At 33.7% G+C, this 26,279-nt stretch overlaps 2 protein-coding genes across 2 annotated transcripts; both read left to right on the top strand.

Annotated features, from left to right (window-relative positions):
• Positions 1–9,506: 9,506 nt before the first annotated feature.
• Positions 9,507–10,466, top strand: LOC112910926 (olfactory receptor 56B2). The gene has a single exon (XM_025987239.2). It carries the CDS (start codon positions 9,507–9,509, stop codon positions 10,464–10,466), a length of 960 nt encoding a protein of 319 aa, XP_025843024.2.
• Positions 10,467–20,102: 9,636 nt separating this feature from the next.
• LOC112910925 (olfactory receptor 56B2) lies at positions 20,103–21,068 on the top strand. The gene has a single exon (XM_025987238.2). It carries the CDS (start codon positions 20,103–20,105, stop codon positions 21,066–21,068), a length of 966 nt encoding a protein of 321 aa, XP_025843023.2.
• The last annotated feature ends 5,211 nt before the right edge of the window (positions 21,069–26,279 follow it).

The raw sequence follows: 26,279 nt of genomic DNA, 5'->3' as shown, positions 1-26,279 counted from the left end.
AAAGGATATTTGTAAGGGAAGGGAAGAGAAAGGAAGGAGAAAAGGAACAAGGAAGGGAAGGGCATCTACAGCAGGAAATATGGGGAAAGAGATACTTCTATTGTCTGTTAACTCAGGGTCTAATAGTGCCTTCCTGAGAGTACCATTTTGTCCACGAAAAGGGAGGGTGTTGAGTGGTGCGTTCTTGTTAAGTGTCTTCAGAATTCCAATGTCATTGGCATCCCCACAACTTTCTATGTGAGTTTTTCATCTCCTCAGTGAAAGACTGCAGAAACCTGGTTAATGATGATACCAAACAAAAATATAAGAAGATGATTGAGGTATATGAAATCAGCTATGATGGGTGCCTGATGGAAGGCAATCATCCACAACCAGAATCCAGTTTGCCCTATTTCCAAATAGCAATCATAATTTCCAGTTTGAACAATATTGTCACTTGGATTTGCTATATTTTAAATTAATTGCAAAGACTGAAAGTTTGACTTCCTTGTCAATTTGGATGCCTTTTTATTTCTTTTTATTGTCTGATTGCTGAGGCTAGGACTTCTAGTATTATGTTGAACAACAGTGGTGAGAGTGGACATCCCTTAGGGGTCGTGTTCCTGACCTTAGGGGAAAAGCTCTTGGGTCGTGTTCCTGACCTTAGGGGAAAAGCTCTTAGATTTTCCTCATTGAGGGTGATATTCACTGTGGGCTTTTTGTATATGGCTTTTATGATATTAGGGTATGTTCCCCCTACCCCACACTGTGGAGAGTTTTAAACAAGAAAGAATGCTATATTTTGTCAAATGCTTTTTATGCATGTATTGAGAAGATCATATGATTGTCCATTAATGTGGTGTATCATATTGTTGATTAGCAGATGTTGAACCACCCTTGCAGCCCAGGAATAAATGGTGAATAATCATTTTAATGTTAGATCCCATTGGCTAGTATCTTGGTGAAACTTTCTGCATCCATATTAATCAGGGATATTGCTCTGTAATTCTCCTTTTTGGTGGAGTCTTTGTCTGGTTTTGGATCTAGTGGGAATGCAAGCTGGTACAGCCACTCTGGAAAACAGTATGGAGGTTCCTGAAAAGGTTAAAAATAGAGCTAACCTATCACCCAGCAATTGTAATGCTAGGTATTTACACAAAGGGTACAAACATAGTGATCCGATGGGGATCAATGTTTATGGGGGTCCAACATGAGGGTCCAATATTTATAGCAGAAATGTCCACAATATCCAAAATATAGCAAGGGCCCAGATGTCCATCAATAGCTGAATGAATAAAAAATATGTGGCATGTATATCAGAATATTAGCCATCAAAAACCGAAGTCTTACCATTTGCAATGGCATGGATGAAACTAGAGGGTATTATGCAACTTCCTGAATAGGGAAAGGTATTTGCAAATGATATATCTGATGATAACTTAATATCAAAATATAAAATGAACTTACACAGCTCAACACCAAAAACACCAATAATTATATTTTTAAAAATGGGCAGAGGACCTGAAGAGACTTTTTTCCCAAAGAAGACATATGGATTGCCAACAGACAGACATATGAAAGATGCTCAACATCACTTATCATCGGGAAAATACAAATTAAAACCACAATGAGATATCACTTTACACTTATAATGATGGCTAAAATAAAAACACAAAAAGTAACAAGTGTTAGAGAGGATGTAAAGAAAAAGGAGCCCTCATGCACTGTTGCTGGGAATACAACTACAGCAACTTGGTGCAGCCACTGTGGAAAATGGTATGGGGTTTGCTTAAAAAAATAAAAGTAGAGTTATCATAAGATTTGGCAAATTTCACTTTTTGGATTTAACCAAAGAAAACAAAAACATTAGTTCAAAAATGTATGCACTTCTATATTTATTGCAGTATTATTTACAATAGCCAAATTATGGAAGTAACCCAAGGGTCTATTAATAGATGAATGGATAATGAAGATGTGGTATTCATTACATCTATGTGATATTATGGAATATTCCCCAGCCATAAAAAAAGAATGAAATCTTGCCCTTTACAACAACATGGATGGATCTTGAGACTATAATGCTAAGTGAAATAAGTCAGTTAGAGAAAGATAAATACCATATTGTTTCACTCATATGTATAATTTAAGAAACAAAACAGATGAGCAAAGAAAACAAGAGACAAACAAACAAAAACACCCTTAAAAATAGAGAACAAACTGGAGGTTTTCAGAGGGGAGATAAGTAGAGAGGTACACAAAATAGATAAAGGAGATTAAGAGTACACTTATCTTGATGAGCACTGAGAAATGTATAGCATTGTTGAATCATTATATTGTACATCTGAAACTAATATAACCCTATTAGTTATACTTGAATCGAAAAATAAAATTATTCAAACAGAAAAAACGTAGATTTTACATTATGCTTTTCCTTAAAAACAAAACACTTCCAGGGCACCTGGATGGCTCAGTCAGTTGAGTTTCTGCCTTAGGTCTAGGTCATGATCCCAGGGTCCTCTGGGATCCAGCACTGAATCAGGTCTGTCTGCTCACCCAGGAGCGTGCGTCTCCTTTTCCCTCTTTTTGCCACTCCATCTACTTGTACACACACTCTCTCTCTCTGCCAAATAAATAAATAAATAAAATCTTAAAAAAAGAAATAAAACAACCCCCCCAAACACTATCAAAAGGCTTTCTTTAAAGAGAAATCTATCCTAAAAAGTAAACATTTAAATACATTTATGCCTGAATGTAATAAGAGCTTAGCTCCATCAAAGCCAGATTAGCTAAATGATATGATTTCAAAACTTTTCCCAAATTACATTGCTGGATTTGACTGATCTCAGACTGACTTGGGATTTATGGCTCTAGGGAACTGGCTTTCTCTCCACAAGGCAGGCCCCTGAGTTTCTCTCTGTTGATTATAAAATCCTTAAGTCCACCTGCAATGCCCATACTCCATCTATGTTTATCCTGAAGTCCACTACTTGAGACAAGCCAAGTGCAGCACCCCCATAGTAAGTACATATCTAGGGGCAGAGCCAGTCTTTTCATCTTCTGCAGAGATTTTGGGATGCTTTCTTTAGAAGAGAAGTGCAACTGCATCATAATCTCCAGTGACCCAATAGAAATCATGAGGTGCACTTTGCCAAATCAACTTAGATTGTGGAAAATTTTACCAAACTTGGTAGGACAAAAATACCCTAATATGTCAAAAAAAAATCACAGGAATTTATGTTAATACTGATATTCTTTAGAATCATATTCACTGTTTTGTCAATTCTCTTTTATATACTTCACGTCTTTACAATTCTTCAGAAAATTTCCCAAAATCAAGATTTAGTTGGCTGTTTCAGAAGTTGTCATCCTCCTTTGGGTTTCTATACATATTCATACTCATGTTTTTCTTAGCTTTTTAACTCTTAATAACGTGTCTTATGGTATCAGGCCCTAATGACTACTGTCCTGACTGAAGAAGACGAGCCATCCAGGACCTCACTTAAAATGACCACATAAATGTTAATTCTCCTATTTTGTAAGGATTTTACTTTATGTTTTTAAGATTTTATTTATTTATTCATGAGAGACAGAGAGAGAGAGGCAGAGACACAGGCAGAGGGAGAAGCAGGCTCCATGCAGGGAGACGGACTGCGACTCAATCCCAGGTCTCCAGGATCATGCCCTGGGCGGAAGGCGGAGCTAAACCGCTGCGCCACCGGGGCTGCCCTATTTTGTAAGGATTTTAATAGAATTTAAGTCTTAACCAAACCCAGGAACTAGAAACGAATTATCTCATTTTATAGTTTGGAACTGAGGATCCCACTAGCTTGTGGGTAATTTTTCAAGTCTTTCAAGTATTTTTTTCCAAAGCCACATGGGAAATGTAGCTTTTCCTAAAGCCGCATTTTCACTCAAAATAGTTGAATGTAAAAAAAAAAAAAAATGTGAAAAAAAATAGTTGAATGTTTGCTGAACGATAAGAACAAGACATTTCAGTGTGTGGCTTACAATGAGAAACTGTATAATTAAAAGGACACTCTGTTCCTCCTAAATGTCTGGCAAGATATATTCATTTTTAACACAAATCAGTGAATAAATAAATATAATCCACTGTAAGAATACATTACACTGTATGTTAACTAACTGGGATTAAAATAAAAAGTTAAAAAAAAACCCAAAGTCAATGCAAATGGAAAAAAAGGAACACATTACACAGTTGTCTTCCAAATAATTTTTCATGTTTTAAAAAGTTTGTCTTAAAATTTCTGGTATTTCAATCTAGATGATTTTATTTTGAACTTTTTTTTTTCTTTACTAACACATTAGCCTCTGGATCTCCAGTATATTGATGAATGCAAACTGAGGTAGTGGGCACCACTGTCTTGTTGATTTAAATAACTTGTCTTTGAATCTTGCTAGATAATACTTGCCATATTCCTTTTTAAATAGCTATTACTTTTTTGATAAATAGATAGATAGATGATAGATAGATAGATAGATAGATAGATAGATAGATAGATGATAGACGATAGATAAAATCAAATACTTCTCTGACACAACTAACCTATACTTCTCTGACCTACTGACTTCTGGGTGTATGTTTAGACAAATAAAAAATAGTGTCTCACAGACATATTTATACATCCATGTATAATAGCAGCTTTATTCACAATAGCTAAAATATAGGAATAACCCAAAGGAACACCGACCAGTGAATGGATAGCAAAATGTGGTGTGTGTGTGTGTGTGTGTGCGCGCTCATGTGTGTGTGTATGTGCAGAATGGGATATTAAAAGAGGAGATTCTGAAATGTGCTATAATATGGATGGACTTGAGAACATTATACTGAATGAAATAAGCATTCACAAAAAGACAAAGACTGTAAAATTCCACTTAAATGAGATATTTAGTAGTCAAAAATTATAAATACAAAAAGGGTGGTGGCTAGGGGTTGGGGGAGGAGAGAATAGAGAGTTATTGTTTAATAGTTATAGAATTTAAGTTTCATAAGATGGAAGGAGTTATGGGAATGGATAGTGGTTGATCACAATAGGAATGCATTTAATGTCTTTGAACTGTGCATTTTAAAATGGTTAAGATAATAAATATGTTATTTGGGTTTTACCACAACAAAAAAATGAAGAGAAGGTACAGACTATATATTCTTTGCCCCCATACATACATTTTTAAAATAATATTTTAACGTAGTGAATTATAGCTAATATATTTCTAATGCTGTTATATTTGGTATATATATCTATTTTTACATGCTGCATAGATTTTCAAATATTTGAAATTTATAATCAAAATAGTCCTAAAACATTTCTTTTTGAAATGTGTTTGCCAGTTTGAAACTGTCTTAGTTAAGCTGTTAGAAGGTTTTCCTCTTTTTATTATTCCTCGAATAACTACGTAGGATAATAATTATATCTTCTAAGAAGTAAATTTTGTTTTAAGATTTAACTTAAGAGTTAATATTAAATCCTCTGTCAAATTCTTCTGGTATTTTACACATTTTTAACTTCTGTTTCAAATTATTTATCTGTTTAGTCAATATACTTTTATTCTCCTTAAGATACTGTAGTTACAGGGATACCTGAGTGGCTCAGTCAGGGTCCTGGGATCCAGCCCAACATGGTTTTCCTCACTCAGCAGGGAGTCTGCTTGTACCTCTGCCCCTCTCCTAGCTTGTGCTCTCTCTCTCCCTCCCAAATAATAAAATCTCAAAAAATATAATTTACAGTACCTAAATGTTTAATTTTGATTCATAAACTCACTATAACCTCTAATATTTTAAAATTATTTTTCCAAATGCCTAATCTCAACTTTTTGTTTTCAATTGAATAATATCTTAGATTGTGCCTATTTTGTAAATTTAAGTATAATTAATACAGAATTTTACATTAGTTTCAGATGTACAATATAGTGATTTGAAAAGTCTGTATGCTATCCTTGCTCAACACAAGGGTAGCTACTATCTGTCACCATACTACACTATTACAATACTATTGAATATATTCCCTGTGCTGTGCTTTTCATCCCTGTGACTTATTCATTCCATAACTGGAGGTTTGTATCTCCCAGTCTCCTTTACCCATTTTTTTGCTCATTATCTTAACCACAAAATTGTGCCTATTTTATGACTCTTTAAATATATCTTTCATTTTTTAAGAATTCTTATTTTTCTTTTTCCACTACTGTGCTGCCTTACTTTTTATTGTTTTCTTTGTTAAATCTGAAGTTAGTTACTATCATAACTTGTATTAATTGATTACTCTAATTCTTGTCTGTAATATGCGCATTTAAAGTTACAGATTTATGGAATGTTTACTAAACTTACAGATTTATTAACATATTCCCAAAGTTTTAAGTTTCTCATTATTATTCTATTCTTTCTCTTTCACAACTTCAATTATTATATTATATTTGAAATATTTATTGGTTAATACTATTACTAAGTCTTTCCAAATATATGCATCTCTTTTGTCTCTTTTATGGTCTGTGTGATACTAACTTTTTGTTACTTCTCATTTATGATCTAGAACATGAGTGATACTGTGTGTTTAAAATGGTCTGTAATCTATTTTTTTTATGTAGGTTTATACATAAACTATTTGATACAAAATTGTTAATACTGATATAGATTTATATTATTATAAATTTTGTTTGCATATTTGTTTCAAGAAATATATTTTAGGGCAGCCGGGTGGCTCAGTGGTTTAGAACTGCCTTCAGCCCAGGGCCTGATCCTGGAGTCCCGCGATCGAGTCCCACGTCAGGCTCCCTGCATGGAGCCTGCTTCTCCCTCTGCCTGTGTCTCTGTCTCTGTCTCTCTCTCTGTCTCTCATGAATAAATAAACAAAATCTTAAAAAAAAAAAGAAATATATCTTAAAATTTCTTGTCCATCTTAACTTTAAAATTGTTATTTTCTACTTGAAATTCTTTCAAGTTAAGATTAGGTGTTTAGAATCAGATGAGTCACAAATATTATATTATCTTATCAATTGTTCTATACCTCAGTATATAATTATTATTTTTAACCGCACTAAGTGCTCTAAAAATACATGGTACCGATTTATTAAATTGTTTTGTCTAAGAATACTGGATTCATTTTACACATTTGCTTTCCAACATTGTATTCTTAGTATCCCTTAGAAATAGTATGTAGTTTTTTTTAAAAAAAAATCTGAAAATGCCTTCTTTAATTGGCAAATGTACTTTATAATAATTATTGCATTTGTAGATGTAATATGAATTGTCTTTATGCTAATACACATTATTTTATTTTTTTAATTTTATTTTGGTTTTGACAAAATATCTGTTATTATCTTCTAACCCTTTATTGTTTTGACATGATTCTCCCTTACTATCATTCCTTTACATTCTTAACATACATTCATATTTTAATATATGTGTTGATAGCTCAGACTCCCTTATGAATAATGCAAGAATCATAGGCATATAAGCTGTCTAATCCTCTTCGAATATTCATTCATATTACAAATATGTACTGAGTGTTTAACTGCCAGGCTCTTGGAGTAAACCAATGTTATAAATGACACAAATACCATGCCTTTGCTTTCTGAGGAGATAGGTATATTGACTTAATGAACTAGAATATATATCTTTGATCCTTTAGAAAGTTAGAAACTTTCTTTTAAGTAAAGCTGAAGCTATTCCATTGCTCTGAACTGATGAAGGAATCTCACTATTAGTACTGAAAATAGCATGCCTAAAGCTATTTCTCTTTTTAAGTGTATTAAGATACCAAAACACAGACACTAGAGCTTTTATCTTATATAGTATATCTTCAAACTATTATGGCATCAGTTTGCAATCTTAAAAATCTTAATTAAATTTATCTTTTCATTTCATTCTCAGGCTTTTTTAATTTGAAATTTTGTATATTTGTCAAAATATTGTATTTTCTTAACAATTAAAAATTCTTAGTTACATCTTAATTGATTTTCTTTATTCATTATCTTATAAGGAATATAGGATGCCATTTTTTTTAAATTTTTTTTTAATTTTTATTTATTTATGATAGTCACAGAGAGACAGAGAGAGAGGCAGAGACAGGCTCCATGCACCGGAAGCCTGATGTGGGATTCGAACCCAGGTCTCCAGGATCGCGCCCTGGGCCAAAGGCAAGTGCCAAACCACTGCGCCACCCAGGGATCCCTAGGATGCCATTATCTGGATTAGATGAATATACCCACTAGACTGTATCAACATTACCTTTCTATATATAACTTTAATTCACAGTAATTTTTAAATATATTTTACGTTATATCCTTAATATATGAAATACTCAAGAAGAAATAGTTAATAGCACACGTTTTGAAGGAGCATACAATATAATCTGCCTTCATTTTAAAATTAAAATATTAATAAAATACTGTATCAAAAAGTGTCTTATATAGAGAGTGATTTAATTTTATCAGAATTTCTCAGCAAAACATTGATCCCAAACTCATTAGATTGTCAGTTTTTTGGGTTTTTTTCACTTCTGCTTTATTAATTATAATGTGACTGCCTAGACTGTTTTTTTTTGTTTTTATTTATTTTATTTTATTTTATCCTTTTAAGATTTTATTTATTTATTCATGAGAGACACACACACACAAAGAGAGAGAGAGAAAGAGAGAGAGAAGGAGGGAGAGGTTGAGGCAGAGACACAGGCAGAGGGAGAAGCAGGCTCTATGCAGGGAGCCCAACGTGGGACTGGATCCGGGTCTCCAGGATCACACCCTGGGCTGAAGTCAGCGTTAAACTGCTAAGCCACCAGGGCTGCTCCTGTCTAGACTGTTTAAGCCATGTCCAAATAGGGGAAAGTTACACAGAACCAGAAAGAACAGACTTAAAAATACTGAGATTTCCAAACCATATTATTGCTTTCATAGTTGCAAGGATTTAGACAGCTAACCAGCATTTTGGACAACACTGTACTGTTTATAAAATTGACATACTAACTGATTAATGCTAATTGATCTAATGCATTTTAATTACAATTAAATAGTTCAGAAATAATCAAGTCTATGAATAAAGGAAGTTTATATGTATAAACATATATTCTATAACCTAATCTGTCATCTGAGAAGACCCAATGCTTGAAAGCCTCTATTCTGAGACTTGCATTTGGTCTACAAAGAAAACAATCCATTAGCAAAGTCAAACTTAAAGACCAGGCTATAATATCAGATGGTTTTCTTTTTGTCATGCTTCCATGACTTATTATGGAATACAATAAACATGATCCAGATTACTATAATGTTCTATTCCTCAACAATGAGACAGTAGAAATCTTATGAACCACCTTATAGAGTTTTTGTTTTTTAAATGACTTACAATATAAAATGCACAGTTCCAGTTTCATAATAATATCCCATAAATATTAGTAATGGAATGAGAATAATGAACATGAATCTCCCCTTCAGTATCATCAACCTAGGTAATTCCTTTTCAAATATTGTCTAAGTGTCTGTTAAACATAGTAACTTAAAATATGTTTTTCTCTTAGTGAAGGATGTTCCAGGATCTTAGACATTCCAACATCTCTAAGTTCCAGGTCTCTGAGTTCATTCTGATGGGATTCCCAGGCATTCACACCTGGCAGCACTGGCTCTCCCTGCCCCTGGCACTACTTTACCTCTTAGCTCTCACTGCCAACATCCTTATCCTGATCATCATCAAACAAGAGACCACACTGCACCAGCCTATGTACTATTTCTTGGGGATCCTGGCTGTGGTAGACATGGGACTGGCTACCACCATCATGCCCAAGATTTTGGCCATCTTATGGTTCAGTGCAAAGGCCATCAGTCTCCCTGAATGCTTTGCTCAGATGTATGTCATACATTGTTTTGTGGCCATGGAATCAGGTATCTTTGTCTGCATGGCTATAGACAGATATGTAGCCATTTGCCAACCACTACGTTATCCATCAATAGTTACTGACTCTTTTGTCATCAAGGCAACTGTGTTCATGGCACTCAGAAACAGTCTGGCCACCATCCCAGTGCCAGTGTTGGCTGCTCAGAGGCACTACTGTTCCAAGAACCAAATTGAGCATTGCCTATGCTCTAATCTTGGAGTCACTAGCTTATCCTGTGATGACAGGACCATCAACAGCATCTACCAGGTTCTTTTGGCCTGGACACTGATGGGGAGTGACCTGGGTTTGATTTTCTTATCATATGCTCTGATACTCCACTCAGTGCTGAAGCTGAACTCAGCAGAAGCTGCATCCAAAGCCCTAAGTACCTGTACTTCTCACCTCATTCTAATCCTGTTCTTCTACTCAGTTATTATAGTCATTTCCATCACCCACAGTGCAACAATGACTCTTCCCCTCATCCCAGTTCTGCTTAATGTACTACACAATGTTATTCCTCCTGCCCTTAACCCTATGGTATATGCACTCAAGAACAAGGAGCTCAGGCAGGGCTTCTATAAGGTTCTGAATCTGGACAACAAGGGTAATTAACACTGAGAATGGGCTCATTTAGATAATTCTCCTACATATGTTTAATTATATTTGCCAATCATTACACATGGCTGAAGATGTAAGAAACATATACACTGGCAAATTTTCAGTTAAGAATCTGTGGTGAAAATGAAACTTCAAAAACAGAAGCGAACTAATATTTGAAATTTTGGTTCTCAGGAAAGACCTTCATCATAGCACAATGATGTTGATTGTCTCAAGGAATCTATGGGAAAAGAATGGGGAATATGCAACTCACCGTTTTATCTAGTTGCCTTGACTAGAATTTTAGACAATATCGAGTAGGCATGATTTGAGCAGATATCTGCCAATATCTTCTTTTTAATTGGAGCATTTAATCCATGTACATTAATTTGTTTACTGATAACATAGGACATACTCCTGCCATTTGTCTTTTTGCTTTTTAATGTGTCATATCTTTTTAAATGGACAATGAATTGGAATAGACATTTCTCTATAGAAGATGTACAGTGGTGATCAACCACATGAAAAGATGCTCGACATCATTAGTCATTAGACAAATTCAGTTAAAAAGTACAAGATAGCACTCCATCCCCTAAGCTGGCCTTAATTCTGTGTTATTGTAGTTGTTATTGAAGTATAATTAGTGTACAGTGTTATATTAATCTCAGGTATACAATATAATGATTCAATAATTTTATACATTGTTATAGATCTACCCCCTCTCTATTACCTTCCCTCTGGTAACAACCAATTTTTTCTACATACTTAAGAGTTTGTCTCCATTTTCTTTGTTTGTTCATTTGTTTCTTAAATTCTTTATATAAGTGAAATCATATGGTATCTGTCATTCTCTGTCTGCCTTATTTCTCTTAGCATTATACCTTCTAAGTCCATCCATGTTGTTGAAAATGGAAAAATCACATTTTTTTATGACAAGCAATATTTCATTGTATATATACACTACATGTTCTTCATCCATTCATCTATTGATAGGTACCTGGGTTGCTTCCATATTCTGGATATTGTAAATAATATTGCAAAAAAACCCATAAAGGTCTCTCTCTCTCTCTCTCTCTCTCTCTCTCTCTCTATATATATATATATATATATATATATATATATATATATATATGTATGTATTTGAATTTATATTTTCATTTTCATTGAGTCAATACCCAGTAGTGGAATTATGAATTATTTGGCAATTCTATTTTTAATTTTTTGAGGAAACTCCATGCTGTTTTCCACAGTGACTGCACCAATTTGCATTCTTACCAGAGGTTTTCTTTTTCTCTTGTACTTCAAAAACTATAAAACACTGATGAAATAAATTGAAGGTAACACAAATAAATGGAAAGTTATTCCATATTTACAGATTGGAAGAACCAATATTGTTAAAATGTCCTTACTATTCAAAGCAATCTATACATTCAATCCAATGCCTATCAAAATACCAACATCTTTCAAAGAACTAGAATAAATAATCCTGAAATTTGTAAAAGACAATAGACCCTGAATAACAAAGCAATCTTCAGAAAGAAGAACAAATCTAGAAGTATCATAATTCTAATTTCAGGATACAGTGCAAAGCTGTAGTAATCAAAACAGTATGGCACTGGCACAAGAATAAACATAGATCAATGGAACAGAATAGAGAACCCTAATTGTAACCCATATTTATATGGTCAGCTAATCTATGACAAAAGAGGCAAAATATTCAATGGGGAAAAGATAGTCTCTTCAACATATGGTACTGGCAAAACTACATAGTTACATGCAAAGGAATAAAACTGGACCACTTTCTTACATCCTCCACACAATCAACTCAAAATGGATTAAAGACCTAGTTGTGAGACCTGAAACTTTAAAACTTCTAGCAGAAAACTTAGGTAGTAATTTCTTTGAGATTGGCCTTAGCAACTTTTTTCTGTATATTTCTCCTCAAGAATGTAACAAAAACAAACAAATTGTTGGAACTATACCAAAATAAAACTCCTTTAAAGAATAAAGAACACATCAACAAAACAAAAAGGCAACCTATTGAATGGGAAAAGATATTTGTAAATGATATTTCCAAAAAGGGGTGAATATCCAAAGTATGAAAAGAACTTAACTCAACACCAAAACAACACATATTCTGATCAAAAAATAACTTTAATTCTTTTTAACTAGCTAGTATTACTGCTAGTTAATCACACACTGCTTGTGGTAGTATAAAAATCATTTAGGAGATGTGAAAACAGTGAAAATTACTCAAAAAGTTGAACACAACTAGCATATGACTTAACAGTTCAACTCCTTAGTATATATCCAAAATAATTGAAAACACACCTTCTAACAACTTGTATATGAATGTTCATAGAAGGATTATTAGCCAAAAAATGGAAAGAACCCAATGTTCATTAGCCGCCTAATGAATGAACAGGCTGAGGCATATTCATACAAGCCACAATTATTCACCCATAAAAAGAATGAAGAAATATTGCTACATGCTATTTCAGAGATGAAATTTGAAAACATTATGCTACATGACAAAAATCAAACACAAAAATTATATGTTTGTCAATACAATTTTAGGTGTTTTTTTTTTAATTAAGTAGGCTCCATACCCAACATGAGGCTTGAACTCACAACCCTGAAATCAAGAGCCACTTGTTATACCAACTGAGCCAGTCAGGTCCCCAAACGTCACACGTTTTATGATTACAGTTATTTAACGTTCAAAATAAGTAAGTCATTGAATCAGAAAGCATAGTAGTTTTGCCAGGAGCAGGAGAGAGAGGGGAAAGGGGAATTACTGTTTGATGATTATTGAGTTTCCTTTTGAGATAATGGAAATGTTTTGGAATTATAAAGTGTTGATGAGAATGTACTAAAAGCCACCTGATTGTACATTTTCAAATGATTTAATTGGGTAATTTTATAGTATGTGAATTTCATTCCTCAAAAAAAACATTAAATGGAAAAAGTGCTAAAAATGTCCTCTACATATATATTTGTTGCACCATTTCTAGCAACATTAAAGAAACATATATGTCTAAGAATAGGAAATGGTTTAAAAAGTGTGTAAATACATAGTATGTAATGTTATTTCATCATAATATTACCAAATAATATTTGGGTTTTTTAAAAGATTTTATTTATTTATTCATGAGAGCCACACAGAGAGAAAGAGACACAGGCAGAGGGAGAAGCAGGCTTCACGCAGGGAGCCCAATGTGGGAGTCTATCCGGGGACTCCAGGATCACGCTTAATCACTGAGCCACCCAGGTGTCCCCTAAATAATCATATTTGAATGTGCTTCCTAGATGATGTACATTAAAAATGTCAGAATTTATCTTTTAATATGGTATTATCCAAGCTTTTTTTCCAAAACACATGTGGCAAAACTCTATTAAATGTATTAGAAGTTACCTCTACATATAGAATATGAGTTCTGTTTATTTATTCCAAACTCACTTTTATTTTTTCAATAAAAAAAAACTATGTAGCCATGGCTCACTATCTAATAAAAGTCCTAGAAAAATAAAATCAGTTATTATGCTTTCTTATTATTGCTTCATCACCATCACCATCATTATTAGTGTTTAAATTATTATTTATTAGAGCTTCAAAGTATCTTGTCCTAATATGCTGAGCCTGAATTTCTACAATGCCATAATATTCATTATCAGCATCACTTGAAAGTGAAAATAAACAATTAAAGAAACCACAAATGTGTGTGATGGGGGTTGAAATTTTGTGAAACATTTTAAGTGCTTTCAGCTTGTGTCCTAAAGGCCTGAAACTAAGAGAAATGATACTCTCAATAAATATTAAAATCAATAATTTTCATTAAAATTGTGTCACAGTTTCAGATGTAGTATTCAATAATTCATCAGTTGCATACAACTACATCTGAAACTGATGATAGACTATACATTGATTAATTGAATTTAAATTTAAAAAATTTAAATAAAATTGTGTCATTCTCACCCCTCAGTACATAATTTTTCACACACAAGGATACCAATATAGGTATGCTCATATTAAATTATTCTTATTTGTGCATCATTTCATAAGTGGTAAGAATGTAAAACCTATCCTCTTTTTCTCCCTCAGTAGAGGTTAGCTTATCTCCTATACCAGCGCCTATGTCTCTAATAGGGTGTAATATTCCTTTGGGATGTATAACACACATTTTTATTTAAAGATTCAGTTCAGTAGTACCGGCATCAGAGATTTAGGGGTTGAGGGTTGTGCATGTACATACATATAGAACCAGGACATTTTTGACCTGAATACCTGGACCAGATTTCATTCAGCTCACTGTCTGCTATCCAGAAATTAAGGTATTAAAGGACATAAAAAGTGGGACTACTGGCAGGACTTTTGTTGTTGTTAGTACTAAGATAAATTAGAGCCAGGCTTTTAGTGTATATTAACTGATTATTAAATGTTTAGAAACACAGGTTTGATTCCATCCACCCATTTGAAGGCATTTGCTTATGTCCTTAATTATCAGAGTTACCATTCACTGTAACTTTCTATCATGATTATTAATATCTATGTTATCTTCTAACCAAATAGAAATCACTGATTCTGTTGTAGCAGAAGTCAGGTATGAATCACCTCCATGACAAAAAAAAAAATTGGAGAAGAGCTAGAGAATAGTTGTCAGTCATGGTCAGGTCCTCTTTACCTGCCCACCCATTGTCTTGGAATGAAAATCTTATTTGCTTTATCCATTTCTAGAAATTTGATTTGTGACTGTTTTTTTTTTTCCAACTAGATAGCAAAATCTACTTGGAGGAACCTCTGTCATATTGAGAGAACACCCTGGGTTGTAAAATAAGGACTATCCTGTGAGGAAACAAGCTAATTGTCTATGAGGTTTAGGAATGAAAATAGCAGATGATAAAAATTTTTACCTTTTAAGCAGCTATATTTTTGTGTTAATGCTACTACCTCAATATACTTGTACAACTTGTACACTTGTATACTTAATTTTCCCTGCATAAAAATTAAGCTATGTTTAGAAATCATTTAAAATTGTTATGGAAAAGATCTATAATTTCTGGTTACCACTATATTAGTTGGTATTAACTTGGATCTTTGAGAGTTTGGCAAATGTATTGAAAGTGGACCTAAATTTCTCATGTAATATTAGGACCATTATAGTAATCAACACCAGAACTATCAAAAGGAAACACATGGAACATAAATAGGATGTTTATCTCATAGAAGAAATCTATTCTTAGGAATGGAATACAAGTAATCTGAGACATATTTCTTAATCTCAATTTATGTTTATACATGTTTCAGCTAATTTTCTACTTTCTTTTGTTGCATGGAGTCAAGAATTGAATTAAATGATCCAATTTTAACATCTTGACAGTAACACTAATCAAATATTTATAAACAATACATTTAAAATCTCTCATATGCATAGTGATCAATTGCCTATGTGTGTGCAAATATATGTGTATATATGTGCATATGAATTGTTGCAGTTTTGTGTCTTAATACTTTTTTAAAGAAACATGATAATAGGAGTCCCTGGGTGGCTCATGAAAATATAGCAGTGTATGAAAATATTAAGTAGAAATTTATCAGCCTCATAGAAAAACACTTGATGAAAATTTTGGTATGTAAGGAACCAAATTTTAATACAGCAAATCCTTATTATTCGTTGTCTATAATACAAATTATAAGGGTTTTGAGAGTTAAGCGATTATTAATTTCAATGCACATCAGGATTGTTATACAAAAAGTTAGGGATCAGCTAATGAGTTGCAATATATTTTAGTGAATTCCTCCCCACTTTTGTATTTTCTACCATGGACTAATAAAGTGAAAAATATTATTTCAGAATTTCCTATTATTTTGTGAGTGGAAAACCATATCATACCTGGAAATGAAACATTTTATATGATCAGAATTATTTGCATTGTTGAAAGCATGTCATCTATTGTTTCTCAAAAGTGCTCTTGATTCAAAATTTGCTTAATTTGGTTTCTATTTTGTCTGATATTAATATTTCCTAACAGTTTTGAAGTATGAGTTTAGTGTGTTAGTGTGAATTTTGATAACCAAAAGTCTGTGCATACTTTGTGTATGGTTTGCTTTGTACATCTCATATAACTTTCAAAAATATTTTTATTTATATTTCTGCATATATATACATATTTTTTAAGAATTTATTTATTTATTCATAAGAGACACACACACAGAGAAGCAGAGAAATAGGCAGAAGAAGAAGCAGACTTCCCATGGAGAGCCCATTGTGGGACTTGATTCCAGGACCTCAGGATCATGACCTGAGCCAAATGAAGATGTTCAACTACTGAGCCACCCAGGTGCCCCTCTGCATATATTTTCATAGCATAAATTGGTGTTTACTATCATTGTTGGTTGTGACCCATATGTAGTATATGTTAATTAATTCCCTTTTATGATCCAATTCAAAATATTCATTTTACATGCTGCCTAATTTTTTTCTCTGCTTTTTTAAAAAAAAATTTTTGTTTTATCTCTTATACGAGGGGTATTTTTTTGAAATTTGGGTTTTCTATTGATCTATGAAGCAGACATTATAGTTCTGTTTCCTCTAGTGGTTCCTTTCTACTCTCCAAAAAATAATATTTTGAGTACATATAAGAATGCTTGTCGCGGCCGGCGCGAGAAGGTCCGGATTCAGGAACCGAGGGCAAGGGGATGAGAAATAAACAAGAAACTAAAAGTTCATGGGATAGGAGGTTCCATGCAGCTGATAGTCACAATGGACAAGCTTTATTTTTACATGTAAAGTTTATATAGCCTCTATAAGTATGTGACCTATTTTTCTAAGGAGAAACATACATTGTTTTAAAACTAACAATAGCTAGAACACCGCAAATTCCTATTACTTGTTTTTAAGCAGTAGAGCATGAATGCCACATTTAGAATAAACGGTGAGGTTTATTTATTAAGTAATGTCTGCCAAGGCAGTCATGTGTCAGACCACTTCCTTGCTTACTTTATGAGAACTTGTCCCAATAACATTTTAAAGGAGAAGCAAATATGTACTTTTACTTCCATAAGGGGGAAGAACTAGGTGCAGTCCCAGCGGGTTGGCCAGGTATGACAAGGAGCCTTTGCTCAACTTGGAACCTTGCCTCGCACCGCGGGACCGCCCCCGACAAATGCTTAGAATCTATTATGAAATTTGATTCATCGTTATATTAATCTTTTATTCACTCAAAAATACCTGTTTACACCTAGTATGTGTGCAACATCTTGCTAGACACTGCAAATACAAATATCAATACAATATTCCAAATATTAAGGCTTTGGTTAAATTGTAGCTGATTCAAGAACATCAGTAAGTTTTTACAATACCGTGATGTTAAAATAGATATTGAACCATTGGCAAATGTATTCCTTTTTAAAAAATTTTATTTATTTATTCATGAGTGACACCAAGAGAGAGAGGCAGAGACACAGGCAGAGAGAGAAGCAGGCTCACTGAGGAGAGCTGATGTGAGACCCAATCCCAGGACTCTGGGATCAGCACCTGAGCCAAAGGCAGATGCTCACTTGCTGAGTCACCCAGGCGTCCCTGGCAAATGTATTCCTTACCTACAAAACCTGCCACTTTTCCAACTATGTCATATTGAGAACATTTAAAGGGTGGTTCTCTCTCTTCTCTCTGAGAGAAAGTTGAGTTCTCCTGAAGAAGGTGATGATCAAAGCTGAATTAGGTGGTGGGAGGACACAAAATAGATCAGAAGGTTGTCCAGTCACAAAGTGCGAATCTGGGTAGGAAAGAGCAAACAGGAATGGACTGAATGGCTTATCTGTCAGAATCCGAGTCATACTTTATGTTGAAGAGCATTTGTCTTTTCCTCTTTGAAAAATCTCCTCTGAAATGTAGCTTCATTGCTCCTTCTGTCCTCCTTCATGAGTCTGTGATGACCCCAGAATGATCTTCAAGGAGTATTCTTAATTAGTTTGCTTTGTGTGGCCTTGCTATTCTCGAAAAGTGTTGCTTTTTGAGCATCGAATCTTTCATTCTTCAGTGAGAATAAAAATAAGAAGGGAATGTAGGGAAACATTAACATGTACTATAAACGTGAATACATCAGCTGTGATGTGGGCCAAGAATGAGACATCATAGAAAAGGAGAAGGTTGAACCCATTATTCATATTTAAGTGTCAGACCCAGTGTCCTACTACTCAACTCCAAGAACAGTGGAAGGCCATCACATATTCCTCCAGGGAGTACATTTGTGGATTCTTTTCTTAAAAAAATTCTGTGAGTAAAGACCTATAGAGAATGATTCAAACTAAGGATGTCAACAAAGCAAAAAGTCCTTACAGAGGACTCAAAGTCCTACTATCGGTGAGACTCAATCACCACTGGCACTTCAAGTCAGCTTCAAAGACTTTATTAATTGTGAATTAACAGTCAAAGATTGAAAGATATTTGACAAATAGATCCAAAATTAAAGATAAAAAAGCAAGGCATAAAAATAAACAACTGAAAGTAATATATTTATATAAGTATAAGCAGTGTATAAAAAAGTATAAATATAAAAAAAAACAAGTATAAGTATAAGCAGTATATATATATATATACTGCTTATAGTATATAAATATATATATATTTCTTCATTGTAAGCATAATGGACAGGTTTTTGTTTTGTGTGTGTGTTACAATGAATATTTTCATCAAGTCTATATATCTACACTGTTCCTCTACTAAAATTCTGAACAAATGATTTTTCAAATATCCTGTTTGCTTATATCAAGTCCTTAAAGTTTCCAGTATTGAAAGGAAAGAAATAATATACTGCACATAACTGATTAAAGTACATCATGAAAATTTGCTTCACCTTTCACATTAAAAATAATGAAATCAAGGAATTTGCTTAGATATAGGGTAATAACTTACTAATTTGATATAAAAACATTTACCTCAAACTCATTTTATTTAAACATTCACTTTATTCATTATAGTGGGAGTACCTCCACATCTCCAAGACAAAAAAAGCATGTTAAGAAGGGGAAACCAGAATCAACTGGATTGAAGAATACTGAGGTTCATGAAACATATTTCTCTTTATTATACTTACTTGAATTTGAGCAGGTTATTGACAATTCTGGGCATCAGTCTCCTCACTAAAAATCAAAACAAAACAAAATATACAAAAACAACAACAAAAATGGGTATACTAACTAACCTCATATATTTTAATTAAAATTAAATACTATTCATGAATAGTTCAAACATTTTCATGTGCTTGAGTAAAAACAGAGTTATATTCAATAATCTATACTGATTTGTGCCCTTAGTATCTCAATATATAAACATGTCTACTTTCATACTATAGCTTAGGTCTCTAAAGCATGTAACACCTTAGAAATCCAAACTGAAGAAGACAAGTTGTGATACCAGATCACTTTCCTCTTCTACGGGTTCCATGATTTGCCAGAGGGAAAATAATGAACAAGTTCCCAAAATATGAGAGGGATGTGTGTCCTGCCTTAGGGAGATTTTTGGATGATTGTCTAAGACAACATGTAGAATATGCCGCCATTGTTTGTGTTTAGCTATTAATGTCAAATAAATGTTAGTACAGAAACATTAAGAACAGTAACTTTGATTTTTTTTTTTCTCTTAGTGAAGGATGCTCCAGGATCTTAGACATTCCAACATCTCTAAGTTCCAGGTCTCTGAGTTCATTCTGTTGGGATTCCCAGGCATTCACACCTGGCAGCACTGGCTCTCCCTGCCCCTGGCACTACTTTACCTCTTAGCTCTCACTGCCAACATCCTTATCCTGATCATCATCAAACAAGAGGCCACACTGCACCAGCCTATGTACTATTTCTTGGGGATCCTGGCTGTGGTAGACATGGGACTGGCTACCACCATCATGCCCAAGATTCTGGCCATCTTATGGTTTAGTGCAAAGGCCATCAGTCTCCCTGAATGCTTTGCTCAGATGTATGTCATACATTTTTTTGTGGGCATGGAATCAGGTATCTTTGTCTGCATGGCTATAGACAGATATGTAGCCATTTGCCAACCACTACGTTATCCATCAATAGTTACTGACTCTTTTGTCATCAAGGCAACTGTGTTCATGGCACTCAGAAACAGTCTGGCCACCATCCCAGTGCCAGTGTTGGCTGCTCAGAGGCACTACTGTTCCAAGAACCAAATTGAGCATTGCCTATGCTCTAATCTTGGAGTCACTAGCTTATCCTGTGATGACAGGACCATCAACAGCATCTACCAGGTTCTTTTGGCCTGGACACTGATGGGGAGTGACCTGGGTTTGATTTTCTTATCATATGCTCTGATACTCCACTCAGTGCTGAAGCTGAACTCAACAGAAGCTGCATCCAAAGCCCTAAGTACCTGTACTTCTCACCTCATTCTAATCCTGTTCTTCTACACAGTTGTCATTGTTATTTCCATTACCCACAGTGCAACAATGACTCTTCCCCTCATCCCAGTTCTGCTTAATGTACTACACAATGTTATTCCTCCTGCCCTTAACCCTATGGTATATGCACTCAAGAACAAGGAGCTCAGGCAGGGCTTCTATAAGATTCTGAAGCTGGGCAACAAGGGTAATCAACACTGAGAATGGGCTCATTTAGATAATTCTCCTACATATATTTCATTATATTTGCCAATCATTAAACATGGCTCATGAATTAAGGAACATATACACTGGCAACTTTTCAGTTAGTATAAGGAATCTGCGGCAAAAATGAAACTTCAAAAACAGGTGAAACCAACATTTGAAATTTTGGTACTCAGGAAATATCTTCATCATAACACAATGATACTAGTTATCTCAAGGAATCCAAGGGAAGGACAAATGGAAAATGAAATTCACTGTCTTACCTAGTTGCCCTGACTAGAACTTTAAACAATGTTGAGTAGGTGTGGTTTGAGCAGATATCTGCTAGTCTCTTCTTTTTGACTGGAGCATTTAATCCCAGCACATTGTTTACTGATAACATAAGACTTACTCCTGTCATTTGTCTTTTTGCTTTTTGATGTATCTTATACCTTTATAATGGGCAAAGGATTGGAACATATATTTCTCTAAAGATGTTGTGTAATATCAATCAACTATGTGAAAGATGCTCAACATCACTAGTTGTTAGACAAATGCAAATCAAAATCATGATTCAATGATGGGTGATGTTATAATACATCTTGTATCCTATAAAATGCCCATACATTTTTTTTTTAATCAAGTGAGCAAGTATTGGATTTTGAGGATACAGTGGAGTCCTTGTATAATGCTGGTGCAAATATTAAATCATACAAGAGATATGGAAAACAGCTCTGACAAATAGACAAAAAAGCCAAGCACATTTACCATATAACTCAACAATGCAACTCCTGAGTATATACCCAAATAATTAAAAATAACTATAAGAATAAAAACTTGTACATGAATTTTCATAATAGCATTATTAGCCAAAAACTGGAAATAATTCAAATGTCCATCAGCTTTTAAATGCAAATAATTAGGTATATTCATACAAGGAAACTAATTATCCATTAAATATAAAATATTGGGGATCCCTGGGTGGCGCAGCGGTTTGGCGCCTGCCTTTGGCCTAGGGCACGATCCTGGAGACCCAGGATTGAATCCCACGTCGGGCTCCCGGTGCATGGAGCCTGCTTCTCCCTCTGCCTATGTCTCTGCCTCTCTCTCTCTCTCTCTCTCTCTGTGTGTGTGTGTGTGTGTGACTATCAAAAATAAATAAATAAAAATTTAAAAAATATATATAAAATATTAATACATGGTATTATAGATATGAACTTTGAAAACATTCTGTTAAGTGAAAAAAGCCAGACACAGAAGGGTTCATCTTTTATCTACATCTTGTTTGATTGCACTTATGTGAAATGTTCAGAACTAGTTAAGTCTACTGAATTAGAAAGCAGATTAGTTATTGCTCAGGGCAGGAGAGACAGTGCAATTGAGAGTGACTGATATAATGTCTACTGAGTTTTGTTTTGAGCTAATGAAAATGTTCTGGAATTATATAGTGCTGATGATTTCACAGCCACTTAATTTACATTTCAAATGGTAAAATGATTAATTTCATGTCATGTGAATTTCACCTCAATTAAATATAAAATAAAATTTAAAAACACTGTCAGTGTTCTCTACGTAGGTAATTATTGTATTATTTCCTGCAATGTAAATGATATATATGTCTAAGAATAGGAAAATCGATAAATAAATCATGTAATACATATGATACACTCTTATGTAATTATATTACTGAATAATTTTGTTCTAATGCACTTGTTTTTAAATGTCAATTGAAAATTGCAGACTCTACATTTTAAAATGATATTGTCTAAATCTTTTTTCAAAAATGTGTATAGCAAATATTTGTTAAGAAATGTATCAGAAGTTACCTCTACTCTTTTTAATTTTAGTTCAAATTATCTCCTTCAAAATGCATTTTTATTTTTCCAATTAATAAAAACACAGGCATTACTTTTATTATTAAATTAAAGGAATACAAAACTAAAATTACTTAGTTTTGTTATTTCCCTTATAAGCACTTTTATCATTATTATCTCAAAATTCAGGTTCATTCAGTAGAGCAGCTGACTCTTGGTTTCAGCTCAGGTCATGATCTCAGGGTTCTGGGATCCAGTCCCACTTTGGGCTCTGCACTCAGTGGAGAATCTTGTGGATTCTCTCCTTTCCCTCTGCCCCTCACCCAGCTGGCTCTCTTTCTCTCTCTCTCTCTGTTTCTCTCAAATAAAGAAATAAATAAATCTTAAAAAAAACGCTTTGGTGCCTACATATTCCTAACAATGTATCAGCTTAATTAACCCAAACTTTTAATGAATTTCTACAATTCTGTGAAATTATCATCAATCTTATTTTTTTAATCAAATAAATAAACATGTGAATGAATGTGTATGAGAGGGATTGCACCATTATGACAAATTTTAAGTACTTTCAACTCCTGTCCTACTGGCCTGACAAACAACCACAGCTCCTCAATCAATATTAAAATTGGTAGCATTCATTAATTAAATGTGGCTGTATTTATTCTGATCCTCTCCATATGTAATTCTCATACATAGCAAACAGATATAGATACATGCATAGAAAATTATTATTTATGTATCTATCATCTTACACATGACAAGAATGTAAAGTTTCCACTCATCTTCCTCCTCAGGGTGACTAGAGTCTCATATCAGCATCTGTGTCTCTGATGTTGTATAATAGCCCCCTTGGGATATATAATAGACATTTTTCTTTAAAGATTCAGTTCAGTAATATAGATATCAAGGGATTTAGAGGTTTAGGACTGTGCATGTACATATATTGTAGAATTGTGCTGTTTTTACCAATACCCTTAACACCTGGACCAGATGGCATTCAGCCTACTATTTTGCTGTCCAGAAACAGAGGTATTAAAAGAATATTAAAAGGTGAGAGTAGTAAGATTTTTGTTGTTGTTGTTACTTCTAAGTTGAATTGGAGAGAAGCTTTGTTAAAGTGGAAAGAGGATTTGGGTGCACATGAGTTGATTTTTATATTCTCAGAAGCACAGGTTTGCTTCCATACATCCATTTGAAGGCAGAAGTTTTATAAAAGATTGGGTTTCCATTTTTTTAAGATTTTATTTATTTATTTGACAGAGAGAAAGAAAGAGGAAGGTAGAGGGAGAAAGAGAAGCAGGGTCTCTGTTGAGTAGAGAGCCCCACACGGGGCTTGATCCCAGGACCCTTGGATCATGACCTGTGCTGAAGGCAGGCATTTAACTGATTGAGCCACCCAGGCACCCTAAGATTGGGTTTTCTTGAAAACTGTTATTTCCCCAATTCTCAGATTACAATTTAGTGTAACTTTCCATCATGATTATGAATATCTATGTTATTTTCCTAAACAAATAGGAATTATTGGTTCTGGAAGTCTCATGGTAATCACCCTTGTCACAAGAAAAAATAGAATAGCTACAGAATAGTTCTCAGCTCTGGTCAAAACACTTGCTTTTTAGCTGCCCTCCTACTGTCCCACAATGAGAACTTAATTTACTTGCTTCATTTCTAGATAGATTTATTTGTGACTGTGTTCCTTTCATTCTAGATAACAAAACCTACTTGGAGGAACCCACTGTCATATTGAAAGAAGAACATGAATTTACATTGAGGACAATCTAGTGAGAAAACAAACTTACTCTTTATGGGGATTGAAAAAGAGAATAAACCACAGACCATATAGAACTGTACTTTACAAGTGGTGATATTCCTTTGTTAATATAAACTAATTCAATGCACCTGTCCACCCATAAGTCAATTTTTCTTGCAGAAAAATTAAATTATATTTAAATCATTTACATTTATTTTGGAAAAAGCTTGAAATAATTTGTCATTAACTCTCTATTACTTGGTGTTAATCGGGATCTTTGAGAGTTTTGAAAATGTATTGAAGATTACCATAATATCTCATAACAATAAAACCAGTTTTAGTAATCAACACTAGAACTATCAAAAAGAAACATGAAGAACATAACTAGGATATCTATCTCACATGTAGGCAATATATTCTTAAGAATGGAGCCCCCTCCCCCCCAAAAAAGAATGGAGTCCAAGTAATCTCAGACATTCTTCCTATTTTCAATTTATGAGTATTTAGCATTCCCTAATTTTTCTATTTTCTTCAGTTGCATAAACACATAGAGTCAAGAATTTACTGATCAAAAATATTGCAAGGGAGAAATGGGGAATGACTCTATTTTTTCAACAACTTTAACAATCTGTATACCTTAGTGAAATATTTACAATAACATATTTCAAAGTCTATCTTGTTTTCATAGTAATCATTTATATGTTTGTAAATATACATGTATATATACATATATATGAATTGTAACAGTTTCATTCCTTAATAATTTTCCCCCAAAAAAGCCAAAAATGCAATGTAGGCAAACATGAAGTAGAATTTATAAGTTTGATAGAAAGAAACTTGACGACAATACTGGTATGTAAGGAAACAGAGTCTTATATTGTAAACTCATATTATTCTTCTGTCAATTTTACAAATTACAAGGCCTTTGTTAGCCTTTCAATGATTAGCTTTTAGTCCACAGCATTGTTGTCAAACAGTAAATTGAAAATCAGCTAATGAGGCCCCTGGGTGGCTCAGTCAGACAAGCATCTGCCTTTGGCTCAAGTCATGATCCAGGGTCCGGGGATGGAGCCCCATCTTGGCTCTCTGCTCAGCAAGGAGACTGCTTTTCCCTCTCCCTTTGCCCCTCTCTCCCATTCATTTTATTTCTCTCAAATAAGCAAATAAAATCTTTAAAACAAAATATAAAATCAGCTAATAAGTTGAAAAATATTTAAGCAAATTCCTTTTTTAAAAAATTTCCGCATGTGCTAATAAAATGAAAAAGATAATTTCAGTCTTTTCTGTTATTTTGCTTGTGGAAAAATGTGTTAAACCTGATGATGACATAATCTGGTACGATTAACTTTAATTGTACACTACAACCATGTCATCTACTGTTTCTCAAAGGCGATTTTTATCCAAAATTTATGTTTTTATTTTCTATTTTGTCTGACATTGATCCTTCCAAATTTGTTTATGTGTTGATATGTTAGTATGTATTTTGTTTCCTGAAAATGTGCATAACTTATTGTTTTATATGCATATTTTTAAATATGTAAATCATATGTGTATATAAAAATCATTATGTAATATGACCAATTAATAGCATGATTTATTTAATTGACCTTTTTTGTCTAATCCAAAATGTATTTTTTTCTCTGGATTATTTTTCTTTGCTTTTTT

The sequence above is a fragment of the Vulpes vulpes genome, chromosome 11 (genome assembly GCF_048418805.1).
Source record: "Vulpes vulpes isolate BD-2025 chromosome 11, VulVul3, whole genome shotgun sequence".
Classification (NCBI taxonomy): Eukaryota; Metazoa; Chordata; class Mammalia; order Carnivora; family Canidae; genus Vulpes; species Vulpes vulpes.
The sequence above is the reverse complement of the archived record's forward strand: the minus strand, read 5'-3'. Positions and strand labels throughout refer to the sequence as shown.

Excerpts from the sequence above, each read along its gene's own strand:
- LOC112910926 (XM_025987239.2), top strand. The coding sequence starts at position 9,507 with ATGTTCCAGGATCTTAGACATTCCAACATCTCTAAGTTCCAGGTCTCT.
- LOC112910925 (XM_025987238.2), top strand. The coding sequence starts at position 20,103 with ATGCTCCAGGATCTTAGACATTCCAACATCTCTAAGTTCCAGGTCTCT.